Consider the following 17419-nt stretch of genomic DNA (forward strand, 5'->3'; position numbering starts at 1 on the left):
GCGCACCGCTGCTCGCTCCCACAAGGTGGATGCCGCCACAAGCACGAGTGCTTGAAAAGTGCTGACCGATTCCAAAAGGTGATCTCCTAGAGCAGCGCATGTGCGCTGCCTAGGCGAGACCTAAAAATGCTTCTCTTGAAAAGACTCTGTAGACACGACAATACTGTCTTCACTTAAAAAAAGATATTAATAAAAGACACATAAACAAGCCAAACATTTAGTTTAAAAATTATGTTTTTAAATTACAATTTTATGAGCGTCAGTTTGACAGCCTGGGAAAATTCTAAAATCCTGAGTCTGAGGAGGACCTCGTGCTCTTATGTACTACCCGGAGCAATTTTTGTTGTGAACAAAACAATTGGCATAGAGGGCTTTATAATGTATTAACTGCAACCAGGTTAAATGCTGCTTTACTCAAAGAACTTTTTTTCAGCACTTCTCATCCAGATTTTGATTGAAGAGCTTGTTCTACGATTTACACCTTATGCACATTGTGACTCACTTCCCCCTAAAGTGAGAAGAAACCATTGTGGCATAGGATATCTTCAGGGTGATTGAGTTTCACGAGGCCTGCCTTTCCTATGCTTTATAGTTATGTCAAAAGTTTGAATTATTCTATTTGGTTATCTATGGTCCCCACAGAATGACAAGATAAAATGCTCTGGGTTGTACAAAACAAAACCATTCATAAAAAATATGAGCATCCAACTTTTTTGCTAAGCTTGTTTACTAAAATCTGTTTTAATGAAAGATATAGGGTGTCACGAATAATCAGTAACTTTTCTGAATGGCTGAGAAACATAATACTGACATTATCAGGTAACAAGATACCTTTTCCAAAGATTAGGGAGCCAGATAAACATGTACCTTCTCATAACACAGAAAACACAGTTTGCCCCCCCCCCATTGACATCTCAGCGTACATATCATCACAAGCAAAAAAACACTGTAATGCAGCGAAAATGCTGAAATAACCACAGTGAACTGAAAACTGGTCTTTAGAAGGCGACTGTTCACATTGTTCTGGTCACTCGAAAACCCTGAAAATAGTCAATACTTATATTTTACAATTTTCTTTTATGAAGGTAGCTTTTGAAATCAAGTTTTGACATGCATGAAATGTGAAAATGTTGGACACTTCTTTTTCAAAAGAACTGTGTTGTTGAGAAGATGTTCTGAGGTTGTCCTCTTGGTGTCATAGTAGGCGATATTTCTCCGGTGAATGCAGTGAACCGGTACTCCAGAGGTGCTTCTTCTTTCAACTGTAGGAGCTCATTTTGCAACTTTTCGGCCTATCAAAAAAAAAAATAATGTAAAGAATTCGAAAATAGATTCGGGAATTAATCAATATTTAGCCACAAATTAAATAAAGCACAGAAACATGTCGATATAATTCGGAGCATTTTCCGGCCATTCGGACATTATTAACAGAACGAAAATTGCGATTTAACTGTGCAGTTAATATCTTAATTGACATGATAACTATGTATAATGTACATAACATTCGAACCTGAACCAAGTGAGCATTGCGCTTCCGCCAAGATGAAAAATCTGTAGTTACAAAATGATTTTACACTGAAATGTCAAATGCTACCTGTTGGACCTGCGCCCTAGAGGTAACTTGGCTCTGATAGAAAGGCTTTATTCGGAAACACACTTTGTGCTTGCACCACACCCAATTCACACCTTGCGCTCACCACTTCAAAAAGGAGATAAAAGAGACACTACACCGATCGATGTTAGAAGTTACCAGAAGTCTTTATCTCTTCTTCGCAAACTCGGTTACTCAATTTCACACTTCAAAAAGAACATTTCATTAAGTTTCAGGATAAACGTCTCCCTTCATTTCGGGATAAAACATGTTATTACAATTCAGGATTAACTTTTCATCACATTACAGAATAAACACTTCGTTACATCTCGGGATGAACATTTCGCTACATTTCAGAATAACATTTCCTTGCATTTACTTGGGCATTAACAGACCTTGGATGTTAACTCTAGCCCAGCAGATATCTAAACACCCTATGTGGTTTCCACCCGGCGCCTTGACTCTGGAGGGAATTCTAAATCCTCACAGACTGCGCTCTGAAGAACACTCCCCGATTCCACAATTCAGGGTAACCCTTAGTCTAATTAGGGTTCTCCTGACAGCTGGTTTCTCTAGGCACTATGTTTCCTGGTCCTTAGACTGTTATTAACAATCCGCTCTTTACATATAAAAATTAGCAGGACAACGGAAGTACTGTTAGCGGTCACTTAGCTACTCCCAGACAGTTTCCTGGTAGAACACTTGAACACTGGGGCTAATCCATCCCCATTACGCTGCACATCTAGGCGCTCTCTGGTGCTGGAGCTCAACCCGCTACCTCCAACACCAGGCGTGTACCTGCTATTTAATTAATCCTGGTCACCTGCACGGTTGTGCCACGATGCCGGAAGATACAACGGCTCTAATGGGTTCCCCCTCCCCACGCTGCGTTACCCAGCTTACTGTTTACAAGTGGTGTCCTCCTCCTGGATAGTTCACGTTGCGGGGAGACGCGTTTCCTCACACGAGGAACGGAGCTTGGGGGGGGTAGCCAAATAAGGGAGTCCTCACACGGGGGGAAAATAGCTCACACCCTCTGGGCCACCTCACCGAGGCTAAACCTTTGCCACACTGCAGACTCGACTAGCAGGCACCGTTGTAGGCAGTCTCTCTGCTTCCGCTGCCGTTTCCCGGAACAGCGCGTCCTGCGTGGGCGCGGCCTTCGCCTTTGTCTGGCAACAATGGGGCGGCGCTCAGGCCCCTCTCAGGTGACTAGGACAGCGGCTTCACTGCCTCACGTCCTGCACGTCCTTACTCTCGATCTCCTCAATCCAACGGACGCGTCGCCCTCTCGCCCGCCACACACCTGGGCCAATCCCTCCTCTCAGGCCTCTCGGCGACAGCGGACTCCTCTCAAGGACACAAGGTACCCTCTTGACCTCGGGGAGGGTGGCGGCCAGGGTTCCAATACGGGTCTCGTGGAGGGGGGGCTGAAGTAAAGGGTGCCGGTTTTCACACTGGAACAGTTGCGGAGGCCAACTAGACTCTTAGGGCTTGGGCACGAACACCTCTCCTCTTCATCAGAGATGGTGGCAACCACCAGGCCAGTCCGGGAATCCCAGGCAACTGCGAAATTGAGAGTAGATAGCCCAGGCAATGGCTCTCTCCCAGGTCCAGTAGGTCAGGGGTTCAAATTACCTGGAGACCCTCCAAGGTACGAGGATATCACAAGTCACTGGCTGCGCTCAGGGACCGGTCAGAAGGTTGAGGGTGATGTCACTGAAGAGGGAAGTCGTGCAGACCCTGAGACCTGTCCCTTCCCTGTCCAGCGCAGCCACCTCCCCACTCAAGTGCCTTACTCCTGACTAACCTGCAGCTCAACTTAATCCTAAAATGGCCGCCCTCCTGTCACCTCTATTTATCACCTGGGGCCTGACTGGCCAGAAGGGCCCAGAAGTTTCCGGAACCTCTCATGGCAGTCATGTCCCAGGTGCTGAGGTGACAGTTGGAACCACCATTTTGTGAATTTAACCTCCCTCATCCTGTGTCTCCAGTGAAGCACCTTGCGCCCCTCCCTCAGGTAGTGAGGATGAGGCTCCCAGAACCTCTACATCAACACCCAAAAAGTTGCCAGGGGACAGAAAAAAATGAGAAGGGAAAGGGAAAAAAAAGAATAATATGAGGAGGGAACTGCCAAAGGGCTGACAGGTCTAACACGCGTCCCCCCTAGCTGAAAGTGGGGAGTGCTACCCAACCCCTTGGGAGTCCTCTTCACTAAGGCGGAAATACCTGGATAGACCGTCAGCATTGGCGTGGTCCACTCCTGGGCGATGTTCCACCCTGAAGTCCATTCCCTGTAGGGAGATGGACCACCTCAATAACTTGGGATTCTCGCCCCTCATTTGCATCAGCCACCTGAGGGGCCGGTGGTCGGTCTGAACCAGGAAGTGCGAGCCAAACAGGTATGGCCGCAGCTTCTTCAGAGCCCACACCACCGCAAAAGCCTCCCTCTCAATTGCACTCCACCTCTATTCCCGGGGGAGTAGTCTCCTAGACAGGAAAACCACTGGTTGGTCCAGACCCTCGTCATTAAGTTGCGACAGCACTGCCCCGATGCCATGCTCCGACGCATCCGTTTAGACGATGAACTCCTTGGAGAAGTCAGGGGCCCTGAGAACAGGTGCCGCACACATTGCCTTTTTCAAGGTGTCAAAGGCTTGTTGACACCCCTCGGTCCAGATTACCCGTCGAGGGTGCTTTTTAGAAGTGAGCTCAGTCAAGGGGGCCACGATAGTACCGTATCCCTTGACGAAGCGTCGGTAGTAGCCAGTGAGGCCCAGAAAAGCTCAGACCTCCGTCTGAGTCTTGGGGGGTTCCCAGGCCATGATGGTTTCAATCTTGGCCTGGAGGGGTTGCACCTTGCCCCGACCCACCAAGTGACCGAGGTACACCACCGACCCCTGCCCGATCTGGCACTTACTGGCCTTGATCGTCAGACCCGCCTGCTGCAAAGCCTGAAGGATAGCCTGAAGGTGACACAAATGGCCCTCCCAGCTGCTGCTGAAGACAGCGATGTCATCCAGGTACGCAACCGAAAAGGCCTCCATCCCGGAGAGGACCTGGTTCACCAGCCGCTGGAAAGTGGCAGGGGCGTTCTTGAGCCCAAAGGGCATCACACAGAACTGGTAGTGACCCTCAGGTGTGGAGAAAGCTGACCTTTCCTTTGCTCCGTCTGTCAGAGAGATCTGCCAGTACCCGGATGTAAGGTCAAAGGTACTGAGATATTGGGCAGGTCCCAACCGGTCAATGAGCTCATCCGCCCTCGGGATGGGATGAGCATCGGTCTTTGTCACAGAGTTCAGTCCCCTGTAATCCACACAGAACCGGAGTTCTGGGGTAGTGCCCGGCGGGGCAGCTTTGGGTACCAGTACCACCGGACTGGACCAGGGACTGCTTGAAGGTTCAATCACTCCCAGGTCTAGCATCTTGGCAACTTCTCCATGGATGCTAGCCTTCACCTTATCTGACAACCGGTAAGACTTGGACTTCACAGGTGGGCTGTCCCCTGTGTCCACGTCATGGGTACACAGATGAGTCCTTCCCGGGTTAAGTGAGAACAAGGAAGCAAACTGCTCCAAAACTCGGTGGCAGTCTCTCTGCTGTTCGGGAGTTAGGGATGGTGAAAGGATCACTCTCTCCACCGACCCATCCTTCTCTTGGGACGCAAAAAGATCAGGAAGAGGTTCACTTTCCTCTTCCTCTGACCCATCAGTCACCATCATCAAAGTGACCTCGGGTCTCTCTTGGTGAGGCTTGAGGCGGTTGACATGGAGCACCCGATGGGGCTGCCTGGGGGTCTTAAGATCCACCACATAGGTGACCTTGCCCTTCTTCTCAACCACCTCAAAGGGACCTGACCAGCGATCCTGGAGGGCGCTAAGCTCTCCAGGTTCCATCAAACACACCTTCTGGCCAGGCTCCAGCTCCACCGGGTGAGCATTTCGGTCATACCATTCCTTCATGACCGTCTGGCTGGCTTCTAGGTTCTCAGAAGCTTGCTTCCACAACCTAGCCATTTGGCTACGAAAGGCCAGGATGTAGCTCACCACATCCGGGGGAAGTTTTCGGGGAGTCTTTTCCCATCCATCCTTCACCAGGCTGAGGGGTCCACGCACAGGGTGTCCGTACAACAGTTCAAAGGGGCTGAAGCCCACTCCCTTCTGTGGTACCTCCCTGTAAGAAAACAGCAAACAAGGTAGGAGGACGTCCCATTTCCTCCGCAGGCTCTCGGGCAGACTCCTGATCATGCTCTTTAAGGTTTTGTTAAAGCTTTCCACCAGACCATTGGTCTGGGGGTGATAAGGGGTGGAGAACCGTTAAGTGACTCCACACTCTTTCCACATAGCCCGCATATATGCCGACATGAAGTTGGTACCTCTGTCCGACACAACTTCCTTGGGGAATCCCATCCGGGTGAAAATTCCCATAAGAGCCCGTGCCACCGCAGGTGCAGTAATGGTCCTCAGAGGGATAGCCTCTGGGTACCGGGTGGCATGATCCACCAGAACCAGGATAAACCTGTGACTGGCAGACGTTGGTGGATCCAATGGCCCAACAATGTCGATGCCCACCCTTTCAAAGGGGGTGCCAACGACAGGCAGTGGTTCCAGGGGAGCCTTCAGCTTCACCCCTGTTTTCCCACTAGCTTGGCAGGTTACACACGTCCTACAAAAAGTGTCGGACGTAATCCTCATCTGAGGCCAGTAGAAATGAGGGACAAGTCGAGCAAAGGTCTTGTCTTGTCCCAAGTGTCCTGCCAAGGGTATTTCGTGAGCCAATCCCAAAAGGAAGGCTCGGTAACGCTGGGGAACTACCAAGGCCCGGGATGATCCATGCACCGGAGCCTTGGGTTCGCTATAAAGGAGACCATCTTCCCAGTATATGTGGAAGTTCCCCGAATCGTTACCCGCTGCCTGGGCTTCGGCCTGCCGCCGTAAACCCTCAAGGGTAGGGCATTCCTTTTGGGCCCGACAAAACTCCTCCCTAGTAGGTCCTCCCTCCACCTGCCAGTCTGCAGGGGTAGGTAAGCCCTCCAGGGAAGTCACATCCCCCTCCGTAGACTCCGGGACCACTTCAGTCGCCCCATCCACCTTCTGAGGTTCAGATGCCGGGGCAGGCTTCCCCTGTCCCCGTTTACCCTTTCTGGCAGCTGGTTGGGCCTTTGTCCCGGGCTCCAACGTCTGTGAACTCCCTCTTCGGGCAGTCACGGACCGTGTGTTGGCACACGTCCACTCAGGTGTCCCCAACATCTCCATGTGAGCCTTGAACTCGACCTCCTTCCACGCCGAGTGTTCCAGGTCATTTCCCAACAGACAGTCGACCGGCATGGCAGGGCTTATCGCAACTCGTAGAGGACCCGCAACCCCTCCCCACTCAAAGGGAATCTGGGCCACAGGATAGTGACCCTCTCGGTTGTCAGCCATCACAACTGGGTGGACTACATTGGGAACCACCTGCTCTGGGGACACCAGCTGACTCCTTACCATAGTCATGCTGGCTCCTGTGTCCCTCAGAGCCTCCACCCTCTGGGCATTGATGGTGACCCATTGCCTGTACTTAGTAGTATTCGAGGGCACCTGGGTCTTAGGAACCATCTCACAATCCCCGAGGGACACTAAGGTTAGCCCTGCCCATTCACCGTCCTTATCTAGGGGCAACTCCTCCCCAAGCACTACACTCGCCACCCCAGGGGTCTTTCCTCCAATGGGAGGGTGTGGTCTCTTGGGACACTTGGCATCCCCCTTATAGTGCCCAATCTCGCCACACTCATAACAACGGACAACCCTAGGCTGCTGACCACGGTCAGGATAAGGGGGTTTGTGGGGGCCAACCCTGGGAGGGTATCCTACTCCCTTTCCTTGTGAACTCTTTTGGGGGCCTTTAGAGAACTCTTTCTTTTTGTCTCCCCCCTCTTTCTTCTGGGGGCGCCTTGTCCAGCCCCTTGGAAATTCCCTCCAGTCCCTTTTGAGGATACCCGGGTACTTGCCCAGATATCCGCCTCCTCTGCAAGCTTCCTAGGATTAGTTAGCTTGCTGTCCACCAGGTGTTGACGCCGCTCCGGAAAACTTTTCTCGAGGAGGTGCTCCTTTAAAATCAGATTATACAATCCCTCGTAGTCCTTTACCTCACTGCCCTGTACCCAGCCCTCCAAAGCCTTCTTGGCGTAGTCCAGGAAGTCTACCCAATTCTGGGTGGCCAACTTTTGACTGCCCTGAAACCTCTGCCTGAATTTCTCAGGGGTCAACCCAAACTTCTTAACTAGGGCGACCTTCATGATGGGGTAATTGGTCTGATCTTGCTGTTCCAAAGCTAACAGGGCATCCCTCCCCACCGGAGGCATATACCTGTATAGACCACCCCCCCACTGAGCTTCAGGGACCCCATGGGCTCGTAAGGAGACCTCATAGGCAGCCAGCCATTTAACGATGTCATCCCCGACACCATAGCTGGCGACTACATCTTTTGGCAGGTAGGGTCTGGGCTCCCTGGGGATCTCTCTAGGTTCGCTGCCACCAACGGGACTGCTGGGGGTTCCAAACTGTAGGGCTTTGAGCTCCAACTCCTTTAAATGGAGCTCATGGAGGAACCTCCTCTCCTCCCTCTCTTTCTCCAACCGGGCCAGTTCCATTTTGAACTGCCTCTCCTCCCTCCTGTCAGCTAAGTCAGCGGATGACAGGCTTCCCCCCGAAGCGCTACTACCCGCTCTTGAAGGGGCCCTAGGTCCTGCATCCATGTGTCCACTCCCAGGGGGGAAAAGTAATTCTGGTTCTTCCGTGGTGTCCAGTCCTGGTCCCTCCTCCCGTTTCCCGCTAAGGTGGGCCATAACCCAGGCTCTCAAGCTGGTTTGGAGTTCTATTTTCTTCGCCCCCGGCTTGAAGAACACCTCCCTCTCCTGGCAGAATTCCTTCAGTTGGGTCACAGTATATTCTTCCAGCCTACCCAACTCAAACTCCATCCTACCAGGTGGGACCCAACACTGCAGAACAGAACTTTACAATAGGAGACCTTTCCTTTAAGAGGAAGTACATCACAGGACAGGACAATTTTGAAAACAAAATTCCAATTAAGGAGGCAACCTGGAGAAAACTCCAGTAAAAACAATCAGGTGTAGGTTGTGGCGCGCGCAAAACTGCTAATGAGTGGATGCAAGCACAGATTCAGCATCCCACCGCTGAACACCAACTTGTTGGACCTGCGCCCTAGAGGTAACTTGGCTCTGATAGAAAGGCTTTATTCGGAAACACACTTTGTGCTTGCACCACACCCAATTCACACCTTGCGCTCACCACTTCAAAAAGGAGATAAAAGAGACACTACACCGATCGATGTTAGAAGTTACCAGAAGTCTTTATCTCTTCTTCGCAAACTCGGTTACTCAATTTCACACTTCAAAAAGAACATTTCATTAAATTTCAGGATAAACGTCTCCCTTCATTTCGGGATAAAACATGTTATTACAATTCAGGATTAACTTTTCATCACATTACAGAATAAACACTTCGTTACATCTCGGGATGAACATTTCGCTACATTTCAGAATAACATTTCCTTGCATTTACTTGGGCATTAACAGACCTTGGATGTTAACTCTAGCCCAGCAGATATCTAAACACCCTATGTGGTTTCCACCCGGCGCCTTGACTCTGGAGGGAATTCTAAATCCTCACAGACTGCGCTCTGAAGAACACTCCCCGATTCTACAATTCAGGGTAACCCTTAGTCTAATTAGGGTTCTCCTGACAGCTGGTTTCTCTAGGCACTATGTTTCCTGGTCTTTAGACTGTTATTAACAATCCGCTCTTTACATATAAAAATTAGCAGGACAACGGAAGTACTGTTGGCGGTCACTTAGCTACTCTCAGACAGTTTCCTGGTAGAACACTTGAACACTGGGTCTAATCCATCCCCATTACGCTGCACATCTAGGCGCTCTCTGGTGCTGGAGCTCAACCCGCTACCTCCAACACCAGGCGTGTACCTGCTATTTAATTAATCCTGGTCACCTGCGCGGTTGTGCCACGATGCCGGAAGATACAACGGCTCTAATGGGTTCCCCCTCCCCACGCTGCGTTACCCAGCTTACTGTTTACAAGTGGTGTCCTCCTCCTGGATAGTTCACGTTGCGGGGAGACGCGTTCCCTCACACGAGGAACGGAGCTTGGGGGGGTAGCCAAACAAGGGAGTCCTCACACGGGGGGAAAATAGCTCACACCCTCTGGGCCACCTCACCGAGGCAAAACCTTTGCCACACTGCAGACTCGACTAGCAGGCACCGTTGTAGGCAGTCTCTCTGCTTCCGCTGCCGTTTCCCGGAACAGCGTGTCCTGCGTGGGCGCGGCCTTCGCCTTCGTCTGGCAACAAGGGGGCGGTGCTCAGGCCCCTCTCAGGTGACTAGGACAGCGGCTTCACTGCCTCACGTCCCGCACTTCCTTACTCTTGATCTCCTCAATCCAACGGACGCGTCGCCCTCTCGCACGCCACACACCTGGGCCAATCCCTCCTCTCAGGCCTCTCGGCGACAGCGGACTCCTCTCAAGGACACAAGGTACCCTCTCGACCTCGGGGAGGGTGGCGGCCAGGGTTCCAATACGGGTCTCGTGGAGGGGGGGGCTGAAGTAAAGGGTGCCGGTTTCACACTGGAACAGTTGCGGAGGCCAACTAGACTCTTAGGGCTTGGGCACGAACACCTCTCCTCTTTATCAGAGATGGTGGCAACCACCAGGCCAGTCCAGGAATCCCAGGCAACTGCGAAATTGAGAGTAGATAGCCCAGGCAATGGCTCTCTCCCAGGTCCAGTAGGTCAGGGGTTCAAATTACCTGGAGACCCTCCAAGGTACGAGGATATCACAAGTCACTGGCTGCGCTCAGGGACCGGTCAGAAGGTTGAGGGTGATGTCACTGAAGAGGGGAGTCGTGCAGACCCTGAGACCTGTCCCTTCCCTGTCCAGCGCAGCCACCTCCCCACTCAAGTGCCTTACTCCTGACTAAAATGCAGCTCAACTTAATCCTAAAATGGCCGCTCTCCTGTCACCTCTATTTATCACCTGGGGCCTGACTGGCCAGAAGGGCCCAGAAGGTTCCGGAACCTCTCATGGCAGTCATGGCCCAGGTGCTGAGGTGACAGTTGGAACCACCATTTTGTGAATTTAACCTCCCTCATCCTGTGTCTCCAGTGAAACATCTTGAGCCCCTCCCTCAGGTAGTGAGGATGAGGCGCCCAGAACCTCTACATCAACAACCAAAAAGTTGCCAGGGGACAGAAAAAAATGAGAAGGGAAAGGGAAAAAAAAGAATAATATGAGGAGGGAACTGCCAAAGGGCTGACAGGTCTAACACTACCACAAAAGGCAGCTTCCAAAAACCTAAGGAGGACAGCTCCTGACAAGTTTTGCAAATACAAGAAGAAAGAGAAAATCAGGAACCAGTGAATACTTAAGGTCGAACATTTCGGAAGAAAGCATTTCTAAATGAATAAATATTTGGGTCCTCCTGATACAAGAATTAGCAAAGCCAATAGGGTTCGCCTATGCAAAGTATATTGGTTTTGTTAAATGTTTTTTAAGACATATTGCACGTGGTGGGTGTGAGTGCGGCAAAATACAGGAGCGAGGATTAAAACAACAGATAGCAAGAGGAGGAGCATGGGGTGGGGGCATAGTAGTGGACAGCCAGAAAAGGGCGCAGGGGTTAAACAAAAAACGGATGGAGGGAGAAGGGCAAGGGGAAACAAATAGTGGGAGGATGGCGGGGGAGCAACACAAGTAAGCTGCAGGGGAGAAGGGTAGAGGGCAGGTGTGTGAAGACCACACAGTACAAAGCACTCTTATAAAGTGCACGGCCAAAAGTAAAAAATAAAAAAAATAAGTGCCTGGAGCAGCACAGGGCCAGTGGAAGGACACTGGCTGCAAACAGGAATCTGTGCTAAGTCCATGCTTCACTGCAGGGACATGTAGGAGGAGGTGAGCAGTCAGCAGGAAGTAGGAGGCGCGACCAGCATGAAGCAAGGAAACAGGAGTGATGTAGAAGACGACCAATGGTAAATATTAGTAAGTAATGGGGGCGCTCTAAGCCTGTTTTTAAACTTTTTTTTCTAAACAATAGCTTTTGCTGACAGCGCATGCGAGCTGCAGGCAAAACCTAAAAAGGATGATTTTGTATAGAGTGAAATACAATATTCAGTTCGCTCATGTGGTATGAATCTTGAGATAAGGAGAGACTCCAATCCCAAGTTTCAAATTCTGTAACTACACGTATCGGATCATTACTCTAGCACACTGGTTGGTATAGCCTTAACATGGTTGAAATATCGGCAACACCATTTCCACCAGACAGCTCAGTGCGACACTAGATCTTAAATTGATTCTCAGAAATTACTCTAGTTTTCGAAGCAGGGTTGTGATTGTGATGTTAAAATAAAATAAAAAACGTTTTACTTATGTCATAGGTAGATCAAAAATAAACAGCTGATAAACAACGTTGAAATCTAATTGCAGACGCAGTACTGTGCAGAACAGATACAACAAAGCATTAGTATTGTACACTGTTATAAGTTTCTATCAAGTATGGCAAAGCCTTTTTTTTATCAAGGAGAAACATCTCTCTCAGCAGTCAGAGTTAATTGTCCCTGGAGAGAGTTCTATGCTATCCCAAGCCTCAATAAACCTCAATAACATTTGTCCCCAATCTCGAAGGCCCCCCTCTAATTTAGCAACCAAGTGTTAAAAAATTACATTCTTCTTTACTCGACAGCATACACTGATGTCATTTTCCCATCTCTCAACCACGGGGCCCATTTGTTACAGCCAGTGTATTGTGATGCACTTATTTGCTGGAACCGAAGACTGTGCCGCAAATTTAGAGCACACGTTTTCGGGGTGCAGCCAAAGGATAAACTGTTTCAATGAACATTCAATAAAGTTCCCGATAACCAGTAGTAACATAATGACCACAGAAATCCCAAAAACAGCAACAATTGCACATCTCAACAACATGAGGCCAATCGACTAAAAAAAAGGCATTTGTGAGTACATGGACTATTAGATCAGGCAGTCAAATTCCCTGATGAATCGGTCCACATGTGCATCACATCAGCTCCATCCAAGTTACACCTAGGAAAAGTATCTGATCTGGGTGGATACATTGTAATTATGACAGTCAGCGTAAAGTACAACCGGTGTACGTATTTCAATTGAGTTAACTGTCTAAGCCAGTCTAAGTATTTCCATTCAATACACTTAAAGCAGGCTCCTGTATGAGCAGCAATTTTGAATGTTTTGAATTTTATATTTTGAAGTTAATGGGAATAGGGAGTATTGAGGTTAATTTGTAAAACCAACTAGAACATGGCTGTACTGAGCTCCCCCTAAGTTTTGTCTCGAAGTGCTGCAATTGAGCAGCTAGATAATAACATTATAAATTTGGCAGGGAAAAATTGCCCTGGTCATATGGTCATTTCAAGATCTCTAAGAGGACTCGAAGTCTCTTGCCCGTCCAAATCAGAGTTGAGCAGTTGTGTCTACCCTTAAAAATGCACCTTTGTATTTGACGAAAGACTGCACGGAAAACATACCAATAGTGGGGCAACACAATCATTTTTTAATCAAATCTATTGTGCCCATTAAAGATAGGAAGGGAGAATCAAAATGGCACTCTTTAAGAATCTTGCCCATATTGACATTTATCACGTCACTAGCCATATCAGCAATTTATTTTCCAAGATATTTTAAATTGATGAACTGCCAGTTCAACTCAAGATCTGTTTTATATTGCATTTCAGCATTTATATAGCACTTCATACCCCATTGTGGTGTGTCAAAGAACCTTTTCGACTGGATAGTACACTACACACTGGGGGAGTGCATGGTTACCAATGTGTTGTATTTGGTTTTGTGATCCTATATGGGAAGTTTTTAGGTGTAATGCTTGAGTGATCACAGAGGTGCTCTTATCTTGTCTTGGGGCACAGCATGTACCATTGTGGTGGAGGAGGAGGAGGTGTGAGAGTGTAGTGATGATACCTATCTCCCTATGTACAATGCTAAGTTGGCATCACCGCGTTAGATGTTAGAAAGCCATCTTGCCGCTTTTGCTGCTTTTGCACGCGACACTGTAGTCACATGTTATTAATTGAGAAATGCTTACTCGACTTTGCTTCACATGAGAACTGTCTGTTGTTTTAACATCCTTAACAGTGAGCAGCGACCTTGGTCTGTACAATTTGTAAAGAACCAGTCTGGGTCACTAGACGGTGCATGTTTTTGTGTTCAGGTTGATCGTACCACTATTTAACCATAACATGCACGCAGCTGCAGATACCTGAAAGACGAGTGCTTTTTAGGTCTCGCTGAGACAGCGCAAGCTGTCTCTTTGAGACATTTTGTATGTGGGCTTTCAAAAGTGCTACCCACATGATTTGGCAGGCCTAAAGCTTGAGTGCACGATGGCGTGCACGTGCACAGCTGCTGCTCGCACTCCCTCCTCCCTTCTCCCTCTCCCTTTTTGTCAGCTTCAGGCTCCTTTGATGCTGGCATTCCCCCCTCCCTTCTCGCCCAGCCCTTGTCACCTCCGCTTGTTTATTCGCGCGGTCGTGTCACTTTCACGGCCAATGCTTGTTTTCATTTGCTCCCTGCCCCATGCATGCAGAGTCATCGGGTAGTTCACTGACGAAGTGCGCTTTCATGACACTAAGCAGATGGCTTCAGAGGATTCTTTTCTAAGGGGCCGTCCGGGCTTTTAGGAGACAATTGCTCCCAACATAAAAACTTTGCAAAGCATGTCAAGAGCATTAATCTACCAGTAACTTCCCCATTCTACAGTCATTCATCTGTTATTTGATGTATTTTACCTACTTAGTTAATTGGTTCAGGAGGAAAAATATGAAAACGTCACCAGGAAAGGAAAAATAGGCACAGAGAATTATATTAATAAGTAATTCTCTCTGTCTATTTTTCCTTCCCTGGTGACGTTTTCATATGTTTTGCCTGAGCCAATTAACTGACAAAGTAAAACATATTCATGACCGAAAACCCTGTCACGTTGAATGAATCACGTCTCCCTCATCTCCCCTCTCTATGGTCCTTCTGTCTCCCTCGACCCCTCCCTTTCTACCGTTCTCGCTCTTCTCCTGTTTCTCCATCAACGTTTCTTTAATCTCTTAACATTCCTGCCCCTCATCTTCCCTCCCTCCCAGATGTGTATCCCCTTCCCATATCTCTTACTGTTGCACCCACGTCTCACTCAGCCCTTCTCTTTGTCCTCATCCTTCCTGTCTCGCACACCCTGCATTTTGTTATGCCCACTCTCTCCTTTATCCCACCCATCATTTCCCATTACCACCTGGCGCACCTCTCCCCCTCTCTGTTTTCATCTCCTTCTATTCCTCCATCATATCTCCCTCACTGTCTCACCCTGTTACTTTCCTTTGCACTGCTTCTCTGCAGTTACTACCCTGTGTGACAGACTCCGCAGTAGTAGGGTACTTCGTGCTCTCTCTCTCCCTGACACAGGTGTAAGAGGGCCCATGCCACTACCTGTGCAGGGTTGAAATAAGGGCCAAAAGTAAAGAGTACCAAGTCACGGCATCAGTTTACAGAGAAAGCAAAAAAAACGAGAAAATTCCAAAACAAGCATTTGCAATGCAAAAGGTCTTGCATTTGCTTGGACCTGCAGGGCATGTCTCTCTGCATTACCAGCCTGCTTAGGGCACAAGCATTTGCAATGAAATAGGTCTCGAATTTACGCGAGTTTGAGCTATTGGCAATGTAAATGACAATGCCTTTTATTTATATTTAGTTTTTTAAAACATAAACAAAAGGCATTGTCATTTACAATGCCAATAGCTTAAACTCGCGTAAATGCGAGACCTATTGCATTGCAAATGCTTGTTAATATTGCAGTGCAGCATGTTTTAGAGTTAGTCGGCAGAAGAGTGTTCCCAGGAGAGAGCCTAGCTGATTAGTGATTCCACTAAGCTGATCTATACGGTATGGGGTTCCCCATTCAAGCCTAGAGACCTTCTATTAGTCTAATAATAATACAATTAGTTTACTAGCGAAAGGAGGGTGGCTGATTTCCACTGTCATTTTATTATGATTGCTCCTTTCATTTTCTATGGTATTGTAACAATGCTGATGGCTCTGATCTTAACCATTTGTCTGCTTATGTTAGCCAAAGTACTGCATCTTAGGACACGAGGTTTATAAAATAAACTCTTTAAAGTTTAACCGTGTCTCTGTTTATTCTGTTGTGGACTGATATGAGAATAATAATGAAAAGGTATTTCTGATTCCCACCTTTCCTGAAAATATTCTAAGTCGCTTGTTCTGGGTTGTCTATACATTTGGACCGCCGAGCTAGATCTCGATAACGAATGGGACACTAAGCTAGTCGGATAAGGGGTTCTGAGGGGAGTTTTTGGTACACCACAATTCTCTGAGGTCCTGGGTTCCTGCGCATAGTTCTGTGCATAAGCAGAATCCCTGCAACATGGCGCACCTAACGTTCGGTCTATTATTTGAGACGCCATAGTAGTGCTTATATTAGTCCACAACACCCTCACTCTGGTTTCCGGTTGACGGGAGTGACGGTTTAACCTACCTAGGTTTTGACTAATAGGTTCCTTCAAGCTTGATCATTAAAAAGGTTAGTTTTCCTGAACCCCAGTGATACACTTGATATCGTTGTTACGCTTTAGTGTGTCCTGATGGTGGTCGACATAGCCGCGCATAGTCGTGTCCCTCTGCGCCGTCATTTGACGACGTATGGGGTGCCGGATGAAGGGATGGCTGTTATTTTTGTGGTCAGTGCTGATGCGTCATACCCGTATGAGTTGTTTTACTCATGGGTGACTTTTCCGTCGGTGGATGACGATGATACGTTTCACACCTGTACTGCCACTCAGCTTCCTGCGGTCTATACCCCATATAGGACACAAGAAATTCCAATCTCTGCCTGGCAGCATACTATTTGGTTTAATGGCGCCCTTCCCCATGCGGTTACACCGGCGAGAATGGGCCCGTTGTCTATTGCAGGGGCCACATGGCCGGTGCAAGCCGGATTTACGCCCCATCCCCGCTATCTGACGGTGGCGGTGGCTGAGTTGCGTGTAATCCACACTGCCCTTATTACAGTACATACGGCTTTAGTGCAGTACGTGTCACGCACCGTGCAGGCGGGGGCACCTGCTGTTGCGGGACAACCTACAGAACACCACGCAGTGGTTATTAGTCCTGTTATGGTTAATTCAGTGGTCGGCAAGCGCCCCACCAGTAAGGATGAATTTCCTTATTGGCTTGCTGAGAAATTTGATCAACTAGAAGCAGTTTTTCCAAATACTACTCCTGTGGAGAAACACAGGATACTCACCATTACTTTACCTAAGGACCTGGTCCCGGATATGGCCGATTGTGACAACTGGGGGAAGGTCTTTGCGGCGACCTATTCGAAGTGCTATGGCACTCTGTCTATGTCTGTACTACCCTCCGTCATCAAGAAGGTTCAAGAGAACCATGGTGCGGAGGCGGCTATTGAATTGGGGATGAGGCTTGTCGACAGCTTCGATGTGGTTTGTGGTGTGATGGGCAACCTCAAAGGAGATGCCATGCAGTTCCAAGTTGGTAATATGCTGGAACTTGTGGATGTGAACGACAGGCCCAGGGAATTCGCAAAAATGATTGCGAAAGCCTACAGAATGGTGGGCCGTAGCGCCTTGGGTGTGAAACCCACCGTGATCATTCCTGATGTAGTAAAACAAACTAAGGTGAGTTTGTCTACTAAAGACGAAAAACCCAACTTTCCGAAGCAAAGTAGGAGAGCAAAAAAACAGGGGAA

General features: G+C 48.6%; 1 protein-coding gene across 2 annotated transcripts in view; it reads right to left on the bottom strand.

The window, feature by feature from the left end:
* Nucleotides 1-264: 264 nt before the first annotated feature.
* LRRC27 (leucine rich repeat containing 27) overlaps nucleotides 265-17419 on the bottom strand; it is a 440921-nt gene continuing 423766 nt past the window's right edge. For both annotated transcript variants that reach the window (XM_085606197.1, XM_085606198.1), the window contains one exon: nucleotides 265-1292. In XM_085606197.1, coding sequence (XP_085462323.1) covers nucleotides 1146-1292 — 147 coding nt within the window. In that variant the 3' untranslated portion in view covers nucleotides 265-1145. The remainder of the gene's footprint in view (nucleotides 1293-17419) is intronic.

This window comes from Triturus cristatus, chromosome 1_2, assembly GCF_964204655.1.
Source record: "Triturus cristatus chromosome 1_2, aTriCri1.1, whole genome shotgun sequence".
Taxonomy (NCBI): domain Eukaryota; kingdom Metazoa; phylum Chordata; class Amphibia; order Caudata; family Salamandridae; genus Triturus; species Triturus cristatus.